The sequence below is a fragment of the Palaemon carinicauda genome, chromosome 35 (genome assembly GCF_036898095.1).
Source record: "Palaemon carinicauda isolate YSFRI2023 chromosome 35, ASM3689809v2, whole genome shotgun sequence".
Classification (NCBI taxonomy): Eukaryota; Metazoa; Arthropoda; class Malacostraca; order Decapoda; family Palaemonidae; genus Palaemon; species Palaemon carinicauda.
This window is the reverse complement of record NC_090759.1, coordinates 78,048,760-78,073,091: the sequence shown is the minus strand read 5'-3', so window position 1 is coordinate 78,073,091 and position 24,332 is coordinate 78,048,760. Positions and strand designations below refer to the sequence as shown.

Sequence of the window (24,332 nt, the reverse complement as noted above, 5' to 3'; positions counted from 1 at the left end):
ATTTTATCTGAAAGATGTCCAGTCTCTTTACGAGAACTGCTACACCCTGGGACCATTCGTAGCAGCGAGTGCAGTAGTAGGTGAGGGCTCAGCCACTACATTCCCTTAATCCCATAACCTTTTTTAACCTTTCTCTTGAATTCTTTTATTGTTGTTTTTATGGTTGTTACAGTAGGCTAAGAAGCCTTCCGCATCCTTTTGATTTGGCGGGTGGTCAATTCATTCTTGAGAAGCGCCTGGGTTAGAGGTTGTGTAGAGGTCCTTTAGTAGGGGTTGCAACCCTATATACTTTAGCACCTTGGGTTGATTCAGCCTCCAAGAGGAACGCTGCGCTCAGTAAGGAAGACGAACTTAAAAAAGAGGCAGAGTAACGGTTCAATTCGACTTCCTTACCAGGTACTTATTATTTCATTGTTATTTGAGATAACTGTTATATGAAATTTGGGATACTTGGCTATCCTTTAATCTTGTACACTGGTTTTCACCCACCCCCCTGGGTGTGAATCAGCTACATGATTATTGGGTAAGTTTAATATTGAAAAATGTTATTTTCATTAGTAAAATAAATTTTTGAATATACTTACCCGATAATCATGATTTAATTGACCCTCCCTTCCTCCCCATAGAGAACCAGTGGGACCGAGGAATAATTGAGGAGGTGTCAACAAGAAGTACTTGAGTACCTGGCCACAGGTGGCGCTGGTAAGTACACCCCCTTCTAGTATTGTGATAGCTGGCGTATCCCTCCTTAGATTTCTGTCGGGCAACGGAGTTGACAGCTACATGATTATCGGGTAAGTATATTCAAAAATTTATTTTACTAATGAAAATAACATTTTTATACATATATCTCATCAGAGGAAAATTTTTCGTCATTGTAACTCAGGTTTAGTTATAATTTTTGAGGTCTTTGAAAAGAAATGTTACAACTTGAATTTATTTGAAGAGGAGGTAATTCCGTTTTCAGGTATTTGAACTTTTTGGGTTAGGTTTATTTAATGCACATAGTAAAAAAAAAGCTCATTAGATTTGAGACAGTGTTAGATAAGAAAAGGGTGTTGTAAAGTTGGTAAAGATGCGAACAAGGGGAGTTTTTCATAGTTTGTCAGATATAAAGGAGTAATCAAGAATAGTAAGAGTGAGGTGAAAATTTGCTTGAGAGGCAGTAAAACAAGGCATGATAGTATTGACATACTAATTTAAGATTGGATGACAAGTGTAGTAAAAAACGGGAAGAAAATAGTAATGGAAGTGAATGTCCATACAGATAATTCATAAAAATTCAGTAACATTACAACATGTATAAGCTGGAGGGTGAGAACGGGTGTAAGAAATTATTTAGCAGCTAGAGTGGATATGAATGTGTTGAGGTGGTTTGGCCATGTTGAGAGAATGGAAAATGGCCGTCTGCTAAAGAAGGGGATGAATGCAAGAGTTGACGGAAGTAGTACAAGAGGAAGACCAAGGTTTTTGTGGATGGATGGAGTGAAGAAATCTCTGGGTGATAGGAGGATAGATGTGAGAGAGGCAAGAGAGCGTGCTAGAAATAGGAATAACTGGTGAGCGATTGTGACGCAGTTCCGGTAGGCCCTGCTGCTCCTTCCGGTTGTCTTGGATGACCGTGGAGGTAGCAGCAGTAGGGGATTCAGTGTTATGAAGCTTCATCGGTGGTAGATAACAGGGGAAGGTGGGCTGTGGCACCCTAGCTGTACCAGCCGAACCCGGTTGAGTCCCTCATCAGGCTGGGAGGAGCGTAGAGAGGAAAGATCCCCTTTTTTTTTATTTGTTTGATGTCAGTTGCCCCCCCAAAATTGGGGGAAGTGCCTGGGTATATAAATATTCAAGTATTGCTATCATTTATTCATTTCCACCCACTCATCCTTCAATCATTGTTATAGAGTCTGGTCCAAATTTTTCCTATGCTTCTGCCAAAGCTATTAGTACCTATAAATTGGGATTGAATCACATCTCCAAGAAGATGCTATTACTTTCATTGGAGAGCCCAAAGTCTTTGAAGATTTAAACTTAGATTCTGGCAATTAGTTGAGTTTAGAGGAGCTGTTTTGCTTTTGTTGAAATAGCATTTTTCTTCTCCATAGATTTCAAGAATCAGTGAGGCTTTTAGTAGTCACAGTATTCTCCTGGACAGAAGACAAGGATGTCAAAATTGTTTCAAGGTTTATCTTCCAAGGGGACCCAGTAGCAGGTGATTGCAACAGGAATATATTATATGCTACAATCAGGTTGATCCACCTCAAAGTTAACTGAGCTCTGTGGCAAATGTGATCTGTCCTAGATGGACCTTAACTATAAACTTCAAAATTATTCCTTAGCCCATCAAGCATCAAGACATTATATCTTAATGTAGATACTTTGGTGCATCCTTGTGATGGACTGGAAGTGTACACATTTCATCTTTTCTGTATGGTCAAGTCTGTTCTAGACAAAGTCTTATCCTTCATGACTGCTCTTCTAATAGCCTATCTTTAGCCTCAGAAAGTGTGGTTTATTAACTCTTGGACCTTAGACAGAATTCCTTTGCAGCTTTTCCAAAGTTGAACAAGCTTCTTTGTCACCCTCACTTCCTCTGATTCCACTGCAATCAAGTAGTATAAATCTTGACATCTAGAGATTAGCAAGCAGGGTTTGTGGTGGCGTATGTGGTAACATCCCTGACTGGCAATTGCCAGACTAGGGTTCGAGTCCTGGTCAAACTCGTGAGTTCCTTTGGTCGCTGCAACCTCACCATCCTTGTGAGATAAGGATGGTGTGTTTGGGGGAGTCTATAAGTCTATCTGCTGAGTCATCAGCAGCCATTACCTGGAACGCCCTGGTTCTAGCTTGGGTGCTGATCATATGTATATATGGTCAGTCCCTAGGGCATTGTCCTGCTTGATAGGGCAATGTCAATGTTCCTTGCCTCTACCAATCATTAGTGAACTTTGAAGGCTTTGTAGTGGAGGCAGCATAGGGTATCTCCATACTTGTTGCAGCCAAATAAAGAATTTCAGTAATTGGTGTCTTGACAGAGTTATTGATATAACTATTGCCACTTTTCAATACATAGCAGATTTACTTTTATTCTTCTGGTGTTGAAAGACATCCTTTTCAATAATTGACTAACACAGGTATCCTTTTAGGTAAGTCTTTGAATCCTATGGTATAAATATAGCTTATTCAGTGGATTCAAGTATTTATGTAAGTATTTTGAGGAGGTTACCAAGAATCCTTATCCCTTCCCCTAGGTTGTAGCTCACTAGAAACCTCATGGAACCTTTTGATTGGTCTTCCTATTTCAATTCCATATCAAAGATAGAGTAGTCTTTCTACTGAAGTTTGTGGTTTCTAGACTATGGCAAGTTGTAAGTGTTCTTAGGTCAAGTAACACAGAGGGAAGTGGAGTAAACTTTTCTATCTTTTTTCAGTTAATTTCATCATAAAGATATAATCTACAGCATAGCCAAGATTAAACTATTATGCCTATTGCCATCCAAAGGGTTTTTTTTCTTTGCTCTGTAGGAGCCATTTGCATTTAGCTGAAGAGAGCCAAAGAGTCCAGAAAGGCTGTCAAGGCTCATTCTATCCATTTGGTCATGAAACGACAAAGAATACTACTTGTTTGGTTCTGGCAGGTTATCTTTAGTTTTTAGGAGAATTTGACAGATGAGACAGCACATGTTCAATGTTTATTTTCATCTTTATTTAATTGGTGATGCTTTCTTGCATTTGCTTTTATGTAATTGTGACTCATTAAATATCCAAAAATATATTTAAGGAACTTTCACACCTTGTGAATAATCAAATTCAAGACCTAAACTAGATAATATAAAAGATTGACTTATTTGGATTACATGTTTTGTGGGTTACAAGCATATGCTGATGCATCACTTTATATGTAAGAAGGGCAGGTAGTATGTAATTTCATTCTTCCACAGTTGCTGCTTCGTGGACTCCAATTTCGGGCATTGATGATATATCTGCGGATGACAGTGCTAGTAATGTCAGTGGCGTTGGACGAGAGACCTTTGGTGAGGAGTTCCCTACTCTTGGGCTTCCTCGTTCTGTGACTGAAAAGCAAGGTTATAAGGTAAAAGGCATTTTGTTTTGACGTTGTTACTTATTTTAGAATGATTTATTGTTAATTTGTTCTCTTCATTTATTTATTTCCTTATTTCCTTTCCTCACTGGGCTATTTTTCCCTGTTGGAGCCCCTGGGCTTATAGCATCTTGCTTTTCCAACTAGGGTTGTAGCTTGGATAGTAATAATAATAATAATAATAATATTAGATTTAGATAGTGTAGTTAAGAGAGTCACTTTTTTAAAATACATTAGTATTTGATGAAGACTTACAAGACAAAACCATCACTGAAATATATAATTTTTGACAAAATTACACTGGAGAAAGGTGATGAGCAAGAAAGACAATTCAATGCCAATGTAAGGGAAAGAATAAAAAGTTGGTTAAGGTTATAAGGTAAAAGGCATTTTTTTTTGTTTTGTTTCAAGTGTATTAGATTTAGATAGTGTAGTTAAGAGTCACTTTTTTAATACATTAGTATTTGATGATGACTTACAGAACAAAACCATCACTGAAATATATAATTTTTGACAAAATTACACTGGAGAAAGGTGATAAGCAACAAAGACAATTCAATGCCAAAGTAAGGGAAAGAATAAAAAGTTTGTTAATGAACTAGCAGTAAAAACGTAAAGATAAATACTAAGCCGTTATAAAACACATAAAAAAGTAATGGAGGAACTTTACTTATTTCTCAAAATGAACACAAAGGAATAAAACTAAGACCTATTAGGATTTATAGTTAGCAAGACTACCAATTAGTTGCTAACTATGGGTAAAACAAAACGCTAACCATCCTAATGACTTGGAAGATATACCTCACTAGAATTTAAAAATTTATCCATGAATCTACTTTAAACTTAGACATTCTTGAACACTAAAAAACATTATAATGTGAAGTCTTTAACCCTTTTACCCCCAAAGGACGTACTGGTACGTTTCACAAAAGCCATCCCTTTACCCCCATGGACATACCGGTACGTCCTTGCAAAAAAAATGCTATAAAAATTATTTTTTCCATATTTTTGATAACTTTTTGAAAAAATTCAGGCATTTTCCAAGAGAATGAGACCGACCTGACCTCTCTATGACAAAAATTAAGGCTGTTAGAGCAATTTAAAAAAAATATACTTCAAAATGTGCTGGGAAAAAAAAACCCCCTGGGGGTTAAGGGTTGGAAATTTCCAAATAGCCTGGGGGTTAAAGGGTTAAGCAATCTTGTCTTGCTGGTAAAGAATACTTGTAATTACATACTGTAAATAATGAAATAAGTGCTACCGTTTGATGATGCAGAAAGCAGTTTGGCAAATTAAACCGTAAATGGTTAATAAGGTAGGTTTGAATCTACCATGTCAGTGCAGTACTTGCTTACCGCCCTTAATTATTCTTCCCTTCTTAATTATTTTCTGGAAACATTTCCTCTACAAGCAAGTCAGACACAACGGTGTAAGTAATGTAACGAGTTTGTCAAGGAACAAATTGAATGAGAAACCATGATTTTTTTTTATTTTTTTTTACATTTTCAATATTTGATATTTTCCAAAATCTTGAAAGTTCAATTTGCAATTTTTTATGCTTGTAAAGTAGACAACTGTTTATCGTGTAATTTCTTCTTTTCATCATAATTTTTCAGTAGTGGTTTTATGTAGTCTCTTTTAAGGAATTTGGAAAAGTAAAGTTGTGCATTTTACAAATAGTGATTAGTTATGTACATACTGTAAAATATATTTTTTGTTTACAGCAATTAGTACTCATTATAACATAGTTTTAATATAGTTTTATAATTCCAAGAAATCTTATTTTTGTTACAGGCATTTGAAGTCAACAATGCTTTGAAGTCAGCTAAAGGCAATGTCTTGAGTTTATTCAATGAAGAATGTGGTATTGCGCTTTGGATGGTTCGGAGAAATACCTGGGAGACTGTATTCTTTCATCGCAAAAATTCATTCTTAGACGATGTTTCCCTGAGTAATTATGATCTTCGAGAATCTTTTTCAGAAGGTAAGGGCTTTATCTTTAAATTTATTGATCCTAGTATTTGGTTAAAATGATATTTTAATTATAAAATAAATTTTTTAATATACTTACCCGGTGAATATATAATAGCTGCAACTCTGCGGCTCGACAGAAAACACACTCAAAAAACTCGCGAGCGATCGCTATGAAGGTTGCGGGTGTGCTCACCAGCGCCAACTGTCGGCCAGATACCACTCTTGCATGTAAACAAACCCTTCAATTCTTCTCGTCCCGCTGCGTCTCTATTGGGGAGGAAGGGAGGGTCTTTAATTTATATATTCACCGGGTAAGTATATTCAAAAATTTATTTTATAATTAAAATATCATTTTTAAATATTTAACTTAGCCGGTGAATATATAATAGCTGATTCACACCCAAGGCGGTGGGTAGAGACCAGAGTTAATTAAGTTTACAGCGTATAAGCTAAGAGTTTTTTTGACAGTTATCAATATAACAAAACCAAAATAAATAGGTACCTGGTAAGGAAGTTGACTTAGACGATTACTCTGCCTTGTAAGTCTGTCTTCCTCACGGAGCCCAGCGATCCTCTTAGGATGCTGACAGACTCCCAGGAGCTGAAGTATCAAGGGCTGCAACCCATACAACAGGACCTCATCAAACCCCTAATCTGGGCGCTCTCAAGAAATGACTTTGACCACCCGCCAAATCAACCAGGATGCGAAAGGCTTCTTAGCCTTCCGAACAACCCATAAAACAATATTAAAAACATTTCAAGAGACAGATTAAAAAGGATATTGGAATTAGGGAAGTGTAGTGGTAGAACCCTCACCCACTACTGCACTTGCTGCTACGAATGGACCCACTGTGTAGCAGTCCTAGTAAAGAGTCTGGACATCTTTCAAGTAAAATGACGCGAACACTGACTTGCTTCTCCAAAAGGTCGCGTCCATGATACTTTGCAGAGATCTATTTTGCTTGAAGGCCACGGAGGTTGCTATAGCTCTAATCTCGTGCGTCTTAACCTTAAGCAAAGATCGGTCTTCCTCACTCAAGAGGGAATGGGCTTCTCGTATTAAAAATCTGATAAAATATGACAAAGCATTCTTTGACATAGGTAAGGATGGTTTCTTAACCGAACACCATAACGCTTCAGATTTACCTCGTAAAGGCTTAGTACGAGCTAAATAGAACTTAAGAGCTCTAACGGGACATAATACTCTCTCTAGTTCGTTGCCTACGATCTCTGATAAGCTAGGAATATCAAAAGATTTAGGCCAAGGACGAGAAGGCAGTTCATTCTTGGCCAGGAAACCAAGTTGAAGAGAACAAGTGGCTTTTTCTGACGAAAAACCGATGTTCTTGCTGAAGGCATGAAGCTCACTGACTCTTTTAGCCGAGGCCAAGCACACCAGGAAAAGAGTCTTAAGAGTGAGATCCTTCAGGGAGGCTGAATGTAAAGGCTCAAACCTGTCTGACATGAGGAACCTTAGGACCACGTCTAAGTTCCATCCAGGAGTAGCCAAACGACGTTCCTTAGAAGTCTCAAAAGACTTAAGGAGATCTTGTAGATCTTTATTGTTGGAAAGATCTAAGCCTCTATGCCGGAAGACCGAAGCCAACATGCTCCTGTAGCCCTTGATCGTGGAAGCTGACAGGGAGCGAACCCTTCTCAGGTATAAGAGAAAATCAGCGATTTGGGCTACAGAGGTACTGGACGAGGATACAGATACTGACTTGCACCAGTCTCGGAAGATTTCCCACTTCGATTATTATTATTATTATTATTATTACTATCCAAGCTACAACCCTAGTTGGAAAAGCAAGATGCTATAAGCCAAGGGGCTCCAACAGGGAAAAATAGCCCAGTGAGGAAAGGAAATAAGGAAATAAATAAATGAAGAGAACAAATTAACAATAAATCATTCTAAAAACAGTAACAACGTCAAAACAGACATGTCATATATAAACTATTAACAGCATCAAAAACAAATATGTCATAAATAAACTATAAAAAGACTCATGTCCGCCTGGTCAACAAAAAAGCATTTGCTCCAACTTTGAACTTTTGAAGTTCTACTGATTCAACCACCCGATTAGGAAGATCATTCCACAACTTGGTAACAGCTGGAATAAAACTTCTAGAGTACTGCGTAGTATTGAGTCTCGTGATGGAGAAGGCCTGGCTATTAGAATTAACTGCCTGCCTAGTATTACGAACAGGATAGAATTGTCCAGGGAGATCTGAATGTAAAGGATGGTCAGAGTTATGAAAAATCTTATGCAACATGCATAATGAACTAATTGAACGACGGTGCCAGAGATTAATATCTAGATCAGGAATAAGAAATTTAATAGACCGTAAGTTTCTGTCCAACAAATTAAGATGAGAATCAGCAGCTGAAGACCAAACAGGAGAACAATACTCAAAACAAGGTAGAATGAAAGAATTAAAACACTTCTTCAGAATAGATTGATCACCAAAAATCTTGAAAGACTTTCTCAATAAGCCTATTTTTTGTGCAATTGAAGAAGACACAGACCTTATATGTTTCTCAAAAGTAAATTTACTGTCGAGAATCACACCTAAAATTTTGAAAGAGTCATACATATTTAAAGAAACATTATCAATACTGAGATCCGGTGGTTGAGGAGCCACCGTCCTTGACCTACTTACAATCATACTTTGAGTTTTGTTAGGATTCTAAAATCTAATGGTAGAAGCTCTCCTCGCTCTTGCAATCGCACTGGCTGCCTCCTTCGGAAAGCCTCTAGCTCTAGAGAGTCTTTCGATAGTCTGAAGGCAGTCAGACGAAGAGCGTGGAGGCCTTGGTGTACCTTCTTTACGTGGGGCTGACGTAACAGGTCTACTCTTAGAGGAAGACTTCTTGGAAAGTCTACCAGCCATCGAAGTACCTCGGTGAACCATTCTCTCGCGGGCCAGAGGGGAGCAACTAACGTCAACCTTGTCCCTTCGTGAGAGGCGAATTTCTGCAGTACCTTGTTGACAATCTTGAATGGTGGGAATGCATATAGGTCTAGGTGAGACCAATCTAGGAGAAAAGCGTCTATATGTATTGCTGCTGGGTCTGGGACTGGAGAGCAATAGATTGGAAGCCTCTTGGTCATCGAGGTTGCAAAGAGGTCTATGGTGGGTTGACCCCAAGTCGCCCAAAGCCTCTTGCACACGTCCTTGTGGAGGGTCCATTCTGTAGGAATTACCTGACCCTTCCGACTGAGGCAATCTGCTAAGACGTTCAAGTCGCCCTGGATAAACCTCGTTATCAGGGAGATGCCTCGATCTCTTGACCAAATGAGCAGGTCCCTTGCGATCTCGTACAGTGTCAGGGAGTGGGTGCCTCCTTGCTTGGAAATGTAAGCCAAGGCTGTGGTATTGTCCGAGTTGATCTCCACTACTTTGTTTCGAAGGAGACTCTCGAAGTTCATCTAGGCCAGGTGGACTGCCAAAAGCTCCTTGCCGTTGATGTGCATGCTCCTCTGACTTGAGGTCCACAGACCTGAGCATTCCCGACCGTCCAGGGTCGCACCCAAACCCAAATCCGATGCGTCTGAGAATAGAACGTGGTTTGGTTTCAGAACTGCTAGGGGAAGTCCCTCTCTTAGACTGATATTGTCTTTCCACCAATTCAGGCATGCCTTTACTGTTTCGGAAATCGGGATTGAGACCGCCTCTAGCGTCTTGTCCTTTTTCCAGTGAAAAGCTAGATGGAACTGGAGAGGTCGGAGGTGTAGCCTTCCTAGCGAGACAAACTGCTCCAGGGATGATAGAGTTCCTACTAGACTCATCCAATTCCTGACTGAGCAACGTTCTCTCTTCAACATCCGTTGGATTACGAGCAGGGCTTGATCTATTCGGGGGGCAGACGGAAAAGCCCAAAAAACTGGACTGCGAATCTCCATCCCTAAATACAGTATAGTTTGGGATGGAATCAGCTGTGACTTTTCCATGTTGACCAAAAGTCCCAATTCCTTGGTCATATCCAATGTCCAATTGAGATCCTTCAGACAGCGATGACTGGACGAGGCTCTGAGAAGCCAGTCGTCCAAGTAAAGGGAGGCTCGGATTCCCGATAAATGGAGGAATTTTGCCACATTCCTCATAAGCCTCGTAAACACGAGAGGAGCAGGACTTAGGCCAAAGCACAGGGCCCGAAACTGGTACACCACATTGTCGAAAACAAACCTCAGAAAAGGTTGGGAATCTGAGTGAATGGGGATGTGGAAGTATGCGTCTCTTAGGTCGAGAGAGACCATCCAGTCTCCCTTTCTGACCGCTGCTAAGACTGATTTCGTGGTCTCCATGGTGAACTTTGGCTTCGTGACAAAGACGTTCAGAGCACTGACGTCTAGCACCGGTCTCCAACCTCCTGTCTTCTTCGGTACTAGGAAGAGGCGGTTGTAAAACCCCGGTGATTGAAGGTCCGAGACTTTGACCACCGCTCCCTTCTCTAGCAAAAGAGACACTTCTAGTTTCAGGGCTTGTCTCTTTGATTCCTCTCGGTAATTGTGAGAGAGATCGATGGGGGAAGTCGCTAGAGGAGGTTTGTGTACAAATGGAATTTTGTACCCCTCTCTGAGCAACCTCACAGACTGTTGGTCTGCGCCTCTCTTCTCCCAGGCTCGCCAGAAGTTCTTGAGTCTGGCACCTACTGCTGTCTGAAGCTGCGGGCAGTCAGACTCTGCCACGTGAGGACTTGGCTCCTTTCCTCTTTCCTCTCTTTCCTTCGGCACGAGTACTTCCCCTGCTGGGAGCTCTGCCACGAAAGGGCGGAATAAACCTGGACGCTGGAGTGTCTATCCTTGGTCTAGCAGAAAAGGAAGTCGAAGGAGTCCCTTTGCGAGCAGAGGACGCTACCAAGTCATGGGTGTCCTTCTGCACGAGTGACAAAGCTATGTCCTTAACCAAAGGTTCAGGGAACAAAAACTTTGATAAGGGGGCAAAGAGTAGCTCAGATCTTTGACAGGGAGTAACTCCTGCCGACAGAAAAGAGCAAAGAGACTCTCGCTTCTTAAGGACTCCTGAAGTAAACGAGGAGGAGAGCTCATTGGATCCATCGCGGATGGCTTTATCAATGCAGGACATAATGAGTAAGGAGACATCTCTATCAGCCGATGAGATTTTCCTACTTAAGGCTCCCAAACACCAGGCAAGGAAGTTGAAAACTTCAAAAGCTCTAAAAATGCCTTTCAGTAGATGGTCAAGGTCCGAGGATGACCAACTAATCTTCGAGCGTCTCATGGCTAGGCGGCGGGGAGAGTCTACAAGGCTTGAGAAGTCGCCCTGGGCAGAGGCAGGGACTCCCAAGCCGAGAACTTCTCCCGTGGCATACCAGACGCTCGATCTAGACGAGAGTTTAGATGGGGGGAAGGCAAAGGCCGTCTTCCCTAAACTCCCCTTGGTTTCCAACCAATCGCCTAAAAGCCGTAAAGCTCTCTTGGACGAGCGAGAGTGTACAAGTTTTGTAAAGGCTGGCATGTCAGCAGGTACGCCTAAAACAAACTCAGACGGCGGCGAACGAGGAGCAACAGAGACAAAGTGTTCGGGAAACAACTCTTTAAAAATGAGCATGACTTTCTTAAAGTCCATAGATGGCGGAACTGCTCTTGGTTCATCAATATCTGAAGGATGATCCTCAGGCTGAGGGTCAGCAACGTCCTCATCCGAAAGTTCCTCATCTGACAACTGATGAGAAACAAGCAAAGGGGTTGGCAATGCTTGACACGCAGCGTCCACCCGCACTGGTGCATAAGTGGCGGACCAGGACGCAGAGTCCTGTAACTGCTTGACAGTCTGGGAACTGTCAACAATAACAGGTGCGTGAGGACGCACAGCGTCCACCCGAGACTGCTTAGACCGCCTAGTCTGAGCAGTCAAAACAACTCTAGGTTGCGGAAGTTGACACTCAGCGTCAAAACAAGTCAACTCCGATGGTTGGCGAACGTCCTGAACGTCACCAGGCGCATCAGCAAGTTGCCTAACGTCCAAATGCGGCTGAAAATCCACACGAGATCGCATCGAGTGTGGTTCTACCCCAACTGCTTGACGTGACTTGGCTACACCAGCGTCAACAGGACGCACAAATGAACGTTTGGGTGGCTGAAGGCCAGGATCTCGATGAAATAAACGGCTAGGCTCAACGGAAACCTTATCGGCATTGTAGTCTTCCATAAGGGACGCAAGCTTAGACTGCATGTCCTGCAGTATAACCCATTTTGGGTCCACGGGAATGGGTGCGGTAACCGACGGGGTTAGCGTCTGAGACGGCACAACTTTGCCTTGCTTAGGCGGCGAGCAGTCATCCGATGACTGCAACGGGTCCGAACTGTCCCAATGACTACATCCAGGATGTTGGACCTGTCCTGAAGGGACCGACTTCCGTTTAAGAGGCCTAGAAACCTTGCTCCACGGTTTCTTGCGTGAAAAGCCTTCGGAAGACGAGGAAAAAATGGGCTCTCTCGTCTTATGGTAGGGGCGATCTTGGTGAGATACGCCTGATACCATAGAGGGAACGTCTGTTCGCTGATCAAGGCCTCTCGAACCCATAAGTCGTACGACATTACTTCTCCCCTGGGCTTGGGAGCTTGCAAGAGGTCCCGGACTAGGTGAACGACAGGCACGAACAGACGAACCCTCGGTCGCAACACTGTTCACAACACTTTGCGCACTAATCACTTTCCCACTTTCCGCAGTGGCACTATGACACTTAAGTTCCTTCACGTCAGCCATGAGTTGATTACGATCAGTTGCTAACGCTTCAACTCTTTCCCCCAAGGCATGAATAGCACGTAACATGTCTTGCATAGATGGTTCCTGAGTGCTAGAAGGGGGGGTTAGGAACAACCACTACAGGGGAAGGATTAGGTTCAGGGGCATGTGGAGAGGAAAAATCTACAGACCTAGATGAACTCCTCCTTACCCTATCTCTCTCTAGTCTACGTGCATATTTATCGTATTCGAGCCAATCGAATTCCGAAAGGCCCACGCATTCCTCACACCGATCTCCCAATTGACAGGTTTTACCCCGACAATTGAAACAAACAGTATGTGGGTCGAGAGAAGCCTTTGGAAGACGCCTATTACAGTCCCTAGCATTACACTTTCGAAATCTATGTACTTGAGAAGGGTCAGCCATTTTGAATTAGTCAAAGAAAATTCCAAAAACAATCCAAGTCATCAACAAATAATCTGATTCAATAAAGAGTTCAAGAGTTTATGTTGAGGAAAAACACCTGCACTGCGAAAGCTCTAACCAAAATGAAGTACTTCACCAAATATGTTGAGAAAACTCCAGGTTCTACAGCGAGTATGAATACGTCTTGTCGTCAACGTCGACAGAGAAGAATTGAAGGGTTTGTTTACATGCAAGAGTGGTATCTGGCCGACAGTTGGCGCTGGTGGGCACACCCGCAACCTTCATAGCGATCGCTCGCGAGTTTTTGAGTGTGTTTTCTGTCGAGCCGCAGAGTTGCAGCTATTATATATTCACCGGCTAAGTTAAATATTTAAAATTGGACTCTGGCGTTATGAGAGACACTTGCTTGACAATTTTAATATCAACTCTATAATGTGACGTGTATCAACAGAACCCTTACTGCTTGGCATAACCTTTAAAGTTAGCCCAGGACTCTGAATAGGTCTGGTTATGTTAGGATCACTGCCTTTACCCAAAGGCTCACTGTCTTTATACTGTGTAAACAAAGCAAAGTCAGCAAAACGCACTAGTGAACACCATTTTTTCACCATGTGGCAAGAACATTTAGTTACATATAAAAGCAGTGGAAGTTCCAGTCCGATGGATTACTTATTGTATAGAACAAAAGATTTACTGGAGGTAAAACATTGTTAAGGCCATACCAGGAGACCATGTCAAGCTGAAAGAGATTGAACTATGTGGATAATTTAAGGCAAGGGTTTTAGAAGAAATAACACATAAAATTGAAGATGTTGATGTACGGTGGAACAGAATAATGGAAATAACACTGAGGGTTGACAAACAAATATTGATTGGGAGTAGTGGCAAGATGATAAAAAACAATGAGGAGATGAAGCATGCAACAAAGCGAAAGACAGAATTTAGAAAAGGAGGGAAAAATCTCAGAATGGAAGAGAACTATAACTCTTAAGGATGCAAATAAATTGTAGCAATTACTAAGGATAGAGCATATGATCAGCTTTACCAAGAGCTAGGTACCAAGGAAGGTCAAGGAGAGAGCTTTAAACTAGCACAAATAAGAAATAAGAGTACCAAGGATATACTTACTTTAAGGGCTGCTTTTCTGGTCCTATACAGCAGGGGAACCCTTCTCTCTACAGGATCTCCACAGTCATTTTATCATGTTTGTTCGAAAGCATTCAACATTTCACATTGCTCGTTTATTGTTCAAATCCACTCTATCGAAGCACTTGAGAACAAGAAAAGAATGAAAGAGGAGATTGACACATAATTTCAGGACCAGGCACAGAAATAACAAAGCTTAGGTTAAAGAGCATTGGGAAAGATGAAAAATAGTAAAGTGGTAGGACTGAACGTAGTTGTTGAAAACTTTAAGGCTCTTGATGAGGAAGGAATTGACATGTTGTTAATGAAAAAGATTATGAAAAGTGATATGGTACCTGAAAAATGAAGAGAAAAAAAATTCTATATTCAAAGAGAAGGGGAACATTCAGTGATGTGAAAATGACGGAGATCAAGCTTATGTCACATATGCTAAAAGTATTTGAAAGAATTATGGATGGAAGATTATATCGACAAGTTTTCATTGGTAGACATCAGATGGATTCATGAATGGTCTCAGTACTGTAGATAGTGATTTTTTTCAGATAGATTATAAAAAAGTACATGGAGTGTGAAGTAGGAGATGAATAAAAGAAGTATTGGAATAAAAGCTCAAGATAGAGATGACAGGCAAAATTTAATTGAGGCTCTTAGTGTCAGTAGGTGTAGAAGATGATGATGATGACTGTGTAGAGAGGCAAAACATCATTTTAGACTTTGAGAAGACATGATAGAGTACCACGCCAGGAAATATAGAGCTGTCTCAAGGAGAGGAGAGTGACAGAGAAGTATATTAGAATGTTCAAGGAGCTATATTGACATGTAAAGACCAGTGTCATATGTACAGTTGCAAGAGCAGAAAATTTTCAGGGTGGGTTTGAGCCCATTTCTGTTTAATATTGTTTTAGATGTGCTAACTAATGATGTCAGGGAGGAGCCACAATGGTGTTGGTTCTATACAGATGACCTGGTCTAATTAGCCAAATACAGAGAACTGAAAATGAAGCTTGAAAGATAACAACATGCCTTGTAGAATAGAGGGTTAAGGATAATAAGGAAAAAGACAGAACATGTCATATGACATCTGAATTGGATGGTAATCAGCAAACCCCAATTAGATTAAGAGAAAGAAGCATCCAAAGGGTTCATGAATGCAAGTACCTTGTCTTGGTGATAAACAACTACTGGATTCAGCGTGGTTGGAACAGGTGGAGGAAAGTGGCTGGTGTCATATGTGACAGGAAAGTCCCCATAAGATTAAAGGACGGAGTGCACAAGGCAGCTGTTAGACCAGCAATGACATATGGATTAGAAGCAGCACCAATAAAGAAAATAGAGGGAAGAAAGTTGAATGTGTCTGAGATGAGGATGTTTAGGTTGATGAGTGGAGTAACCAGAATTGACAGGCTTAGAAGAAAGTGCAAGAGATGCCAATCTCTGAAGATGGCCCATTTTCCCAGATAAACGGCTTCAGAGGACAGTCATAGGTACAAATTCATCACTTGTGATTTCCATTACAAAGGCCCGGAGGAGATGCTGGAGTCTTCAACCATGAAGTGCAAGCTACTTCACAGATTGATGATACCTCTAACTGTTCCATGTAGCCAGTTCTCTTGGGTTTTCTACCAACTAAGTTAACATATGTACATACCATTTGGCTTATACTGTAGTAATCTTGAAGTTACCAGGGTCCCCCGTGAGCCAGCCCCAGCACATCAATACTATTGTTCAGGCGGTGAATATGGCTTTACAAAAAAAGGCCTCAAACATTGATGGATGCCAAACCGCTGGTCAATAACTGAAGACCCATCTGTCACTAGGGCTTCCTTAACCATTTCATTGCATTCATGAAGGATTGCAAGAACATCCACAAAGAAACACTCCAACTAACAGTGGGTACTAGACCAAGGTCCACTGCCTGGTCAGGAGATCCATGAGCCCCCTGTCCCTCCCAAGGGCTGAGAGGTTAGCAGGATGCTTAGACAAGCTATCTCTTCACAACAAATGTGAGTAGACCAATCTAAGGACAGAACCGACAAGGTAATCAAGGGCCGATGAGACTGGGCTGAGGCCAACTCTCGTTGACATGGGAAAGAAACTATTCTCTCACTGATCAAAGCAGACAGAAGCAGTATCTTTTACCCTCCCCTCTGTTAATTGTGGTCAAGAGATCAAACCAGCCCAGTTCTCTCATAACCCCTTGGGCTGTGACCTTTCACCCACAAACGTGCACAATATCATTGAAAATTACCATCTTTTAAGTTGTGTACTGAAGTATCCCTGTCAAAAGCGATAGGGTAGGTCCTCCAAAATTTGGCCGACATTATGAGTGCTTGGACCAATTTGGGGCAGAATACTTACAACTTGCTTGTCTACTGTGGTAGCCATGGTGATTACTTACAACCTCTCCTGAAAGACAGGCAAGATCACTAGGAGTCTATGGGACTTCCTACCATCAGCCTTCCTTGACAGCTACTACTACAGTAATTCAGAGAAGCACTAGAATCAGGAGAAGAGGAAGAGGAGAAAGATGAGCATGCATTGGGGATACCTTTTTCCACCATCTCACTGGCACTGGAGGCTGCTTTCTAATAGGTCTCAGATCCCATTGTCACTGGATCTACCAGCACAGGGGTTGCAAACTTGGAGATAAAGGAGCTAGAGAGCTTCTTCAGCATTAGGTTGTGCACAACCAATGATGACGATCGCGTCTTCACGCTTCCTCTTCTTCCTCAAAACAAACACCTTTTGGCGAATAGGAGCTCCTAATCTTTACTTGGCACATAGGGATGATTGCAAACAAACTCCGCCCCCCACAAACAGTGCAGAGAATGTGGACTCGCAGCAGCCTTGGACATAATTCTGTTTTCTATCTTCCAACTTTCCCCAGACATTTAACAAAATTTTGCTTCATTTCATTAATGATAGACAAAGCCAGCATACTAACTTCAAACAGTAAGGAAAAGAAAATCTAGATTTTGATTAGTGCATGACACTATGTCTGTACTATCTGTAACCAAAGAAAAAAAGTGAAGTCTCGTGTAACTACCTCTTTTATTCATTAAACTGCTGTTGAAGCTCCACTGAAGATTCATTCTTATTTTAAAGGAAGAAAAGTTTTTTTTATAAAAGTAGAACAAACATAATTTGTCCAAAGGTTTTGGGAAGTAATTTCTTTTACCTTTATATTAAGTTTTTAATTTTTTTTCCCCAGGTACAGCTTTAGAACTACAAGCAGTTCCAGCAATTCCAGAGTTTCCTTGTCGATGGATAGCACGAAAGGCCGTTGCCAGATGTTGAATGTACTAAGAACTTACATGTTTTCACCATATTAAGTAGATGGTAATTGTAGGATAAGAGATAGTTATCATGACTGTTCATCCACTAGGTAACTAGCATTTAATGTGTGAAATTCAAGATTTCCCGTGTGAAGTTTAACCTTCTCATGTAATCTCCATAAGTTGAAGGCTAGAAAACAAATATTCAGAGAACATTTTCCCTCAAATAAGTGGAATTCAAGGGGTAAGATTAGCTATAACAAAACAGATTTTCAGATATCTACCTTGGAGAGACATTGTGATAAGCTCACCATGTTTTCAGTAAAGTATTGTCTACTTTTGCTTTTCAACATTGTTTATAATCTGATCAATTTGAAATTTTTTGTGTGATTAGATATCAAGAATGGTTAAAATACCATCTTTCATGGATGATTGAAATCTGCTTATAATACCAGCCAGAGTTGGTAATACGAGTTAATTGAACATTGAAAAATCTAAATACCATAGGGTTAACTCGTACTCTTAATAAGAAGACCCCAGCTTCAAGAAAAGGTGACTACAGTTGTCTTCTGCCAAACCCAGAAGTTGTGTTTTGTCAGCTAGGAGTAGCCTATGTAAACTGCTGCCTATGGTTTGTTCTTCATATCTTTCCATGAAGGGTTTCTGGATTAAATGGACTATTATGATGTCCAATTCTTAGAAGCTCATCACAGTTTGGAGTTTTCTGCTGGTTGTCACCTCTAATGGAGTCTCACAAAACTACCCAAATATTGGACACGTTGAGTTTAAGCAGTCTAGTGTTCAAACACTGATAGCACTTGAATAGTGTGCATTATCTTTGTTGATGCGAGGCTTTGGTGTCGTGAATTTCCTTTGCCCATCACCCCACCACCCGTGGCTGGTGTTCTTTGATTTGTATGCAGCACAGGCCATGTTAAAATACAGTACGTACAGTTTTCTGGCTTTGAACTACATGTGATAAAATATTCAAAGTTCACTCTCATAGGTATTTTTAAACATATACACTTTATTTTTGTCAGATATTTCTGAAAGGATTAATAAAAAGTAAACTTTAGAACAATAAATGTTTAAAATGGACTTCTATAAAAAGTGTGAATTCTGACAGCGTATAAGTTCTTTTACACTTTCATGCAATACTGATATGTTTAATACCACAAAATAATTAAAATGACCAAACAAATATTTACATCACATACAAATCATGAGTACTTCACTGCAACACCAGTACCAACTGATGCAAACAAAGTCCTTTTGTTTTAGAGGAAAAACAAATTTAATACAGTACTGTAATCATTTAACATTATAGGTAAAGAACTATCATGTATATATTCACAATGTTTATGAAATTAAAATATTTTTCTACAATGTACTAGAAACTTTAATAAATCATTAAATATTTCAAGTGTCAGTTTCATTTACCTCCCATGTTCTTTAACTTACTCCACTAAAGTAACTAAAATTAACAATAAAAGTGGACGGAAAATTCTCACAAACCAAAGTTACTGAAACTGGAAATATAAATTATTTCCTTATCACATTATATTGTCAGTATAACTTAATATACCTGTGACATACAAAATATTACAAATAAATGTTAGGTGCCATTATTACCATAAACATTACAGTACAGAAAGAGGCACAAGAAAAGAAAAAAAAATATTGATTACACATTTCACTTTCTGTTAAACAGTATCTCACATTCCTGAATATGATTTAATTTCAAGTACATAAAAGGATGCATGTATTGTAAATGCCATCAGAAAATATAATCTGCACAAACCTCAACATTATCGAAAATGATCTTCCAAGAAAGGAAGATATAACAATTTTATACTATACAAATCTCTGAGATGAGTAATAGTTACTATTCTGTTTTCCTAACACGTTACGAGATCTAGAGACAACAATCCATGCTACAAAAGGGAAGTTGAAGAAAGATGTAAAAATTAAGAAACATTGTATGAACATTTTGTCCATAAAAATTGAGGTAAAGTAATATTCAGTTTCAATAAAAGCTTGTTAAGCAGAATTGAAAGCCTTTCATGCATATGCAATTGATTTATCACATCGCTTTAAACAAAACAAAACAAATTTACCAAAATTACTAAGGTAATTTTCCATACTGCACCAGCTGTAATGGTGGGAGCATTTTTCTATGTAATACATCTAATTTATAAATTGAAATATCTCTTGCTCAATCACAACATCAAGACATACAAAGACACGTTGAGATTCAATTAAAATTTCACAATGGAATACAACTAGTTTTCCATACACAAACGACTTGTACTTTTAACAATTAATATTACAATAGAAAGTTTTTCAATGTTTCATTTATTGGAATATATGAAATCTGAGGTAAAGCTAAAGCTGCTCAGATACAGGAATGTGAAGCTTATTTTACATACAAAATGTTGAAAACTAACCTTCAATACATTAAACTTGTGATTAAGAATGAACCTGCTAAAGTTTTTTAGTTAAACCCCTGGGGTAGGATGAGGTTATTCATAAAAGTATAGCTACAAGAGATTCACACGTTCACACCAATTACTCGTCTCTCGACGTGTACCTCGTTGAAATAGACTTTGATTTAATTGTACTTCAATATAAGGCATCTTAAAAGCAACTGGTTTCCTTCATTTTACTATTCTTAACTTTATCAACTCATATTGGCCATGTTCTAAACTTTTTATTAGTGTAATTGAAAATCACACAACAAGGGAAGATGCTGCTTTATCTATAATGGTATTTTTTAAATTTTGGGTCAAAGATCTGTAGTTCATTATCACCAGGATATGCATGGATAAAATGGATTAGAATTTACAATTCATAAACTTTAAAAGATATCTCAAGTACATGAATACTAAGTGGCAAACTTCATAACAATTTGCACAGATTCAAAAATTTTAAGAACATTTGAACACCTGGGAATCCTAACTATCAACTATAGTCCATTTCTTTTAGCGATGCATATTTGCACCGACTCGCGGCGGTGCCCTTTTAGCTCGGAAAAGTTTGCGGATCGCTGATTGGTTGGACAAGATAATTCTAACCAATCAGCGATCCGGAAACTTTTCCGAGCTAAAAGGGCACCAACGCGATTCGGTGCAAATATACATCGCTAAAAGAAATGGACTATACAATACTGGTATGTAAAATGAGTACAGTAAAATGGTTACTGCACGTTTCAAATACTGCAATATTTCAACTTTTAATATATCATTGTTCATATAACATACCAACAAATTTTTGTACTAAACTCAGATTTGCATAATTTTTGCATATCTAGTTATAATACTCTTTTTCAAGTGATATCGAAAACCTCAACATAATGGTTGTACGCACAATGACGCAGCAACTTGAAGAGCCAGCCTACAAACCAAATGTTTATTCAAATCACTCCTCCTTATGTATGAAATAATTAAAAAAGCATTTGGCACAGTTCCTTTACTCTTATAAAACTGAATACTTTAATAAATATTCCCTCCAGGAGAACAACTAAATTCAAATTTTTTCTAAATTAAAGAAAAAATATGAAATGTCATGTGATATAAATAAAGATTTTTAACCAAAATGACCAATTATAAGGTCTTTCCCCTATATTTATACGGTAATGTACTTTCACAAGCTAGGTGTGTTTCATATTTTGCCGTTTCCATGTTTGGAAATAACATGTGATACAAAATCACATACCAATAAGGGCCAAAAATCTTTACCTTGAAATGTTGTTATGCGACTACTGTTCCCATCTCAGTATCAAGAAAAAGATTGTACATATGTAACTATATTATAACTTCTGCATAACTTAAAAGCTCCATGCTTCTAACAAGCTAATTAATCAGAATTAAAAACTCTATATAACCTTTAACCCTTTTACCCCCAAAGGACGTACCGGTACGTTTCACAAAAACCATCCCTTTACCCCCATGGACGTACCGGTACGTCCTTGCAAAAAAATGCTATAATTTTTTTTTTTTTTTATATTTTTGATAATTTTTTGAGAAAATTCAGACATATTCCAAGAGATTGAGACCAACCTGACCTCTCTATGACAAAAATTAAGGCTGTTAGAGCAATTTAAAAAAAATATACTGCAAAATGTGCTGGGAAAAAAATAACCCCTTGGGGGTTAAGGGTTGGAAATTTCCAAAGAGCCTGGGGGTAAAAGGGTTAAATAAGTGCTAGTCAAAATATAAGATAGCCCACTTGAAGATATTAATAAAGCATGACAAAAAAACCTTGATAACAGTTAGGGGGATAATTCTCCCAGTAAGACGTGAATTAGGGTCCCACGCGATAATCTGATAATAATGTGGAAAAACTAATCTTTTTCATCACTCTTTGACTGGATAATAAACTTTTCCCTTATGATTATATTACATAAATAATGCAATGTATAAAAATTAGAGAAAAAAGGCTTAATGTGCTCAAATACTTCTTTGGAAATATCTATAAGCAATATTCTTCCCTTTGTTTGGCATCTTAATTTCATAAATTAGCTACCTGGCAAATGTTAATACTTTACTCAACTATTATTAAAAAAAATATTATCTGACCTGTCATATTAGCAGACTTAAAGTAAATCAAAGTTATAATTAATCTATATTGGTTGTTTCTATGGAACCAAATGAGCTTTATAAAATTTGAAAAACATCATATACAGTATGTACTGTATATAGTTTAAAGGTAATCCATAACAAGACTATCTGAGATTCCATATTAACTCTGGGAACAACTTTTCTTGGTACACTATAGTCTTAGCATTCTGAAATAAAACAATTTAAAAATAAAAATTAAATGTCAATAAAATCAGTGGTTTAAATGTTAAAAACTTACAACAAAAATACTGCACTCTTGTTGAGTACTACTGTTATGACTCGAAAAATATGGACGAATTGTTTCTGGAGCGGAGTTGAGTGATCCCTCATACATCAAGCACATTTCTCCTCAATGTGTAGTGAAGTAGCGTGAGCGTACGAGTGGAGTAAAAAAGGCCACTAAAAATGTAAGCAATAGACTGCTATTCAAAACATGGAATGTAGAGGGAGCTTCACCTCTCAAAACATCCGGATCACCTACAAGTAAGAAAACAAGACGTCAAACTTCTACGTTGCTTTAAGAATGAAGAGCAATTTCCTTAGCACTAACTTTAATATTTAAAAAACGACATGGTATAGCCTTACAATAATTCCTTATTTCCTTTACTCACTGGGCTATTTTTCCCTATTGGAGCTCTTGGGCTTAAAGCATCTTGCTTTTCCAACTAGGGTTGTAGCTTGGTTATTAATAATAATAATAATAATAATAATAGTTATATAAACAATTTGTTTCCCAAAGCATAAAATCAAACAAATTTGTATACATGCCTACAATATAAACCCAACATCTGGGTTAACATAAAAAAGAGCAGGTGAGTTTAGAAATAAGGAATTTTATTAATTTTTTTTTTCAGCCTTGGATAACATCATTCAGAAAGAGAGTTAAATAAAGATAAACAAAATAAAGCCAATTCTATATCTTACTTTTCCTACATACGACGCTCAAAAATGGAAACCGTTGTTTTGCTGATGTTTCACTGACAATAACAGAAAACAAGACAAAAGAACAAACACATTTACGCATCCAAGTGATAAGTATAGATACTAATAGCTTAACCTAAACTGTATGAAAACTGTATTACTTATTATAAGTGGGTCTGAATAAGTTTGGAAATTATATTGAGAATACTTTTTATTTATATGTTTACATCCTCAATAGCGGTAGCTTGAATTAGCTGTCGAAGTTTACATTTTCTCAGTTGGAGTCACTTAGGAAAAATGTTGATTTCAATGATATGGAATTATTCTTAGATTGGACTATTTAATATGATGATATAAAAATAACATATGGGTAAAAATGGTTTTAGTACCTTCATCCTTTTATCATGTTTTAAATAATTTTATAAAATACATATACAGTGCTTACTCAAAGCATTTTATAATAAATATTGCAGAAATACCAATATGTTACAGATTATACTGTTATTGGTTAATTGGATAGGTAAATGCGTTTGCTCTCTCTGGCGATGAAACAAAAAAGTTTTCCTTTTGGGCTTTGTATATAGGAAAAGCATGATAAAGAACTAGCTTTATTTAGTTTATTCTTAAGTTTCAAGGGTACAGTAAATAAAACAAAATGTATAACATCATCTTTACATATATCAAGAATATTATTAGCTATACCCACAATTATCCTCGAGCGCGACAGCTTGAGATTACCTGATGAAAATATCGGCTAAAACTACCTAATTTTCTCTGACAAGCTCACACAGGAAAAAGTTGTTTTTTACTGATATGGAATTATTCCTCGACTGGACTATTTATGATAAAGATACGTTAATAACAAATAGGGTAAAAAAGGTTATACTGTATTACATTTATGTAAGTAAATATAAATGTCTCAGAACTAAATAGTTCTTACAGTGATTTTTACAAAGCTAGGCAAATATTACTCTAGTAACCTGGATTTAGTCCTTTATATCCATAAACTGTTTTGATGATATCCTTTATTACATTGCAAGATTCTATTTATCCAAGAAAAAACTTCTAACAATGTTATACACAGATTATTTAATGGTAAAACCATATCCAGATTTTTTTTTCATATGGAAAAGAATAATTTGTTGCCATTACTAAACTCTTTC

At 38.5% G+C, this 24,332-nt stretch overlaps 3 protein-coding genes across 4 annotated transcripts in view; 1 reads left to right on the top strand and 2 right to left on the bottom strand.

The window, feature by feature from the left end:
• The window catches only part of LOC137627905 (uncharacterized), an 81,058-nt gene extending 62,006 nt beyond the window's left edge, over nt 1-19,052 (top strand). For both annotated transcript variants that reach the window (XM_068359358.1, XM_068359357.1), the window contains exons 6-8: nt 3,936-4,087; nt 5,891-6,080; nt 17,566-19,052. In XM_068359358.1, the coding sequence (XP_068215459.1) occupies nt 3,936-4,087; nt 5,891-6,080; nt 17,566-17,651 (428 nt within the window). In that variant the 3' untranslated portion in view covers nt 17,652-19,052. The remainder of the gene's footprint in view (nt 1-3,935; nt 4,088-5,890; nt 6,081-17,565) is intronic.
• LOC137627373 (transmembrane channel-like protein 7) overlaps nt 1-24,332 on the bottom strand; it is a 437,009-nt gene that overhangs the window by 238,628 nt on the left and 174,049 nt on the right. The gene's annotated exons all lie outside the window — the stretch shown is intronic.
• LOC137627904 (contactin-like) overlaps nt 21,379-24,332 on the bottom strand; it is a 56,214-nt gene continuing 53,260 nt past the window's right edge. The window contains exon 26 of the mRNA XM_068359356.1: nt 21,379-22,725. Coding sequence (XP_068215457.1) covers nt 22,598-22,725 — 128 coding nt within the window. The 3' untranslated portion in view covers nt 21,379-22,597. The remainder of the gene's footprint in view (nt 22,726-24,332) is intronic.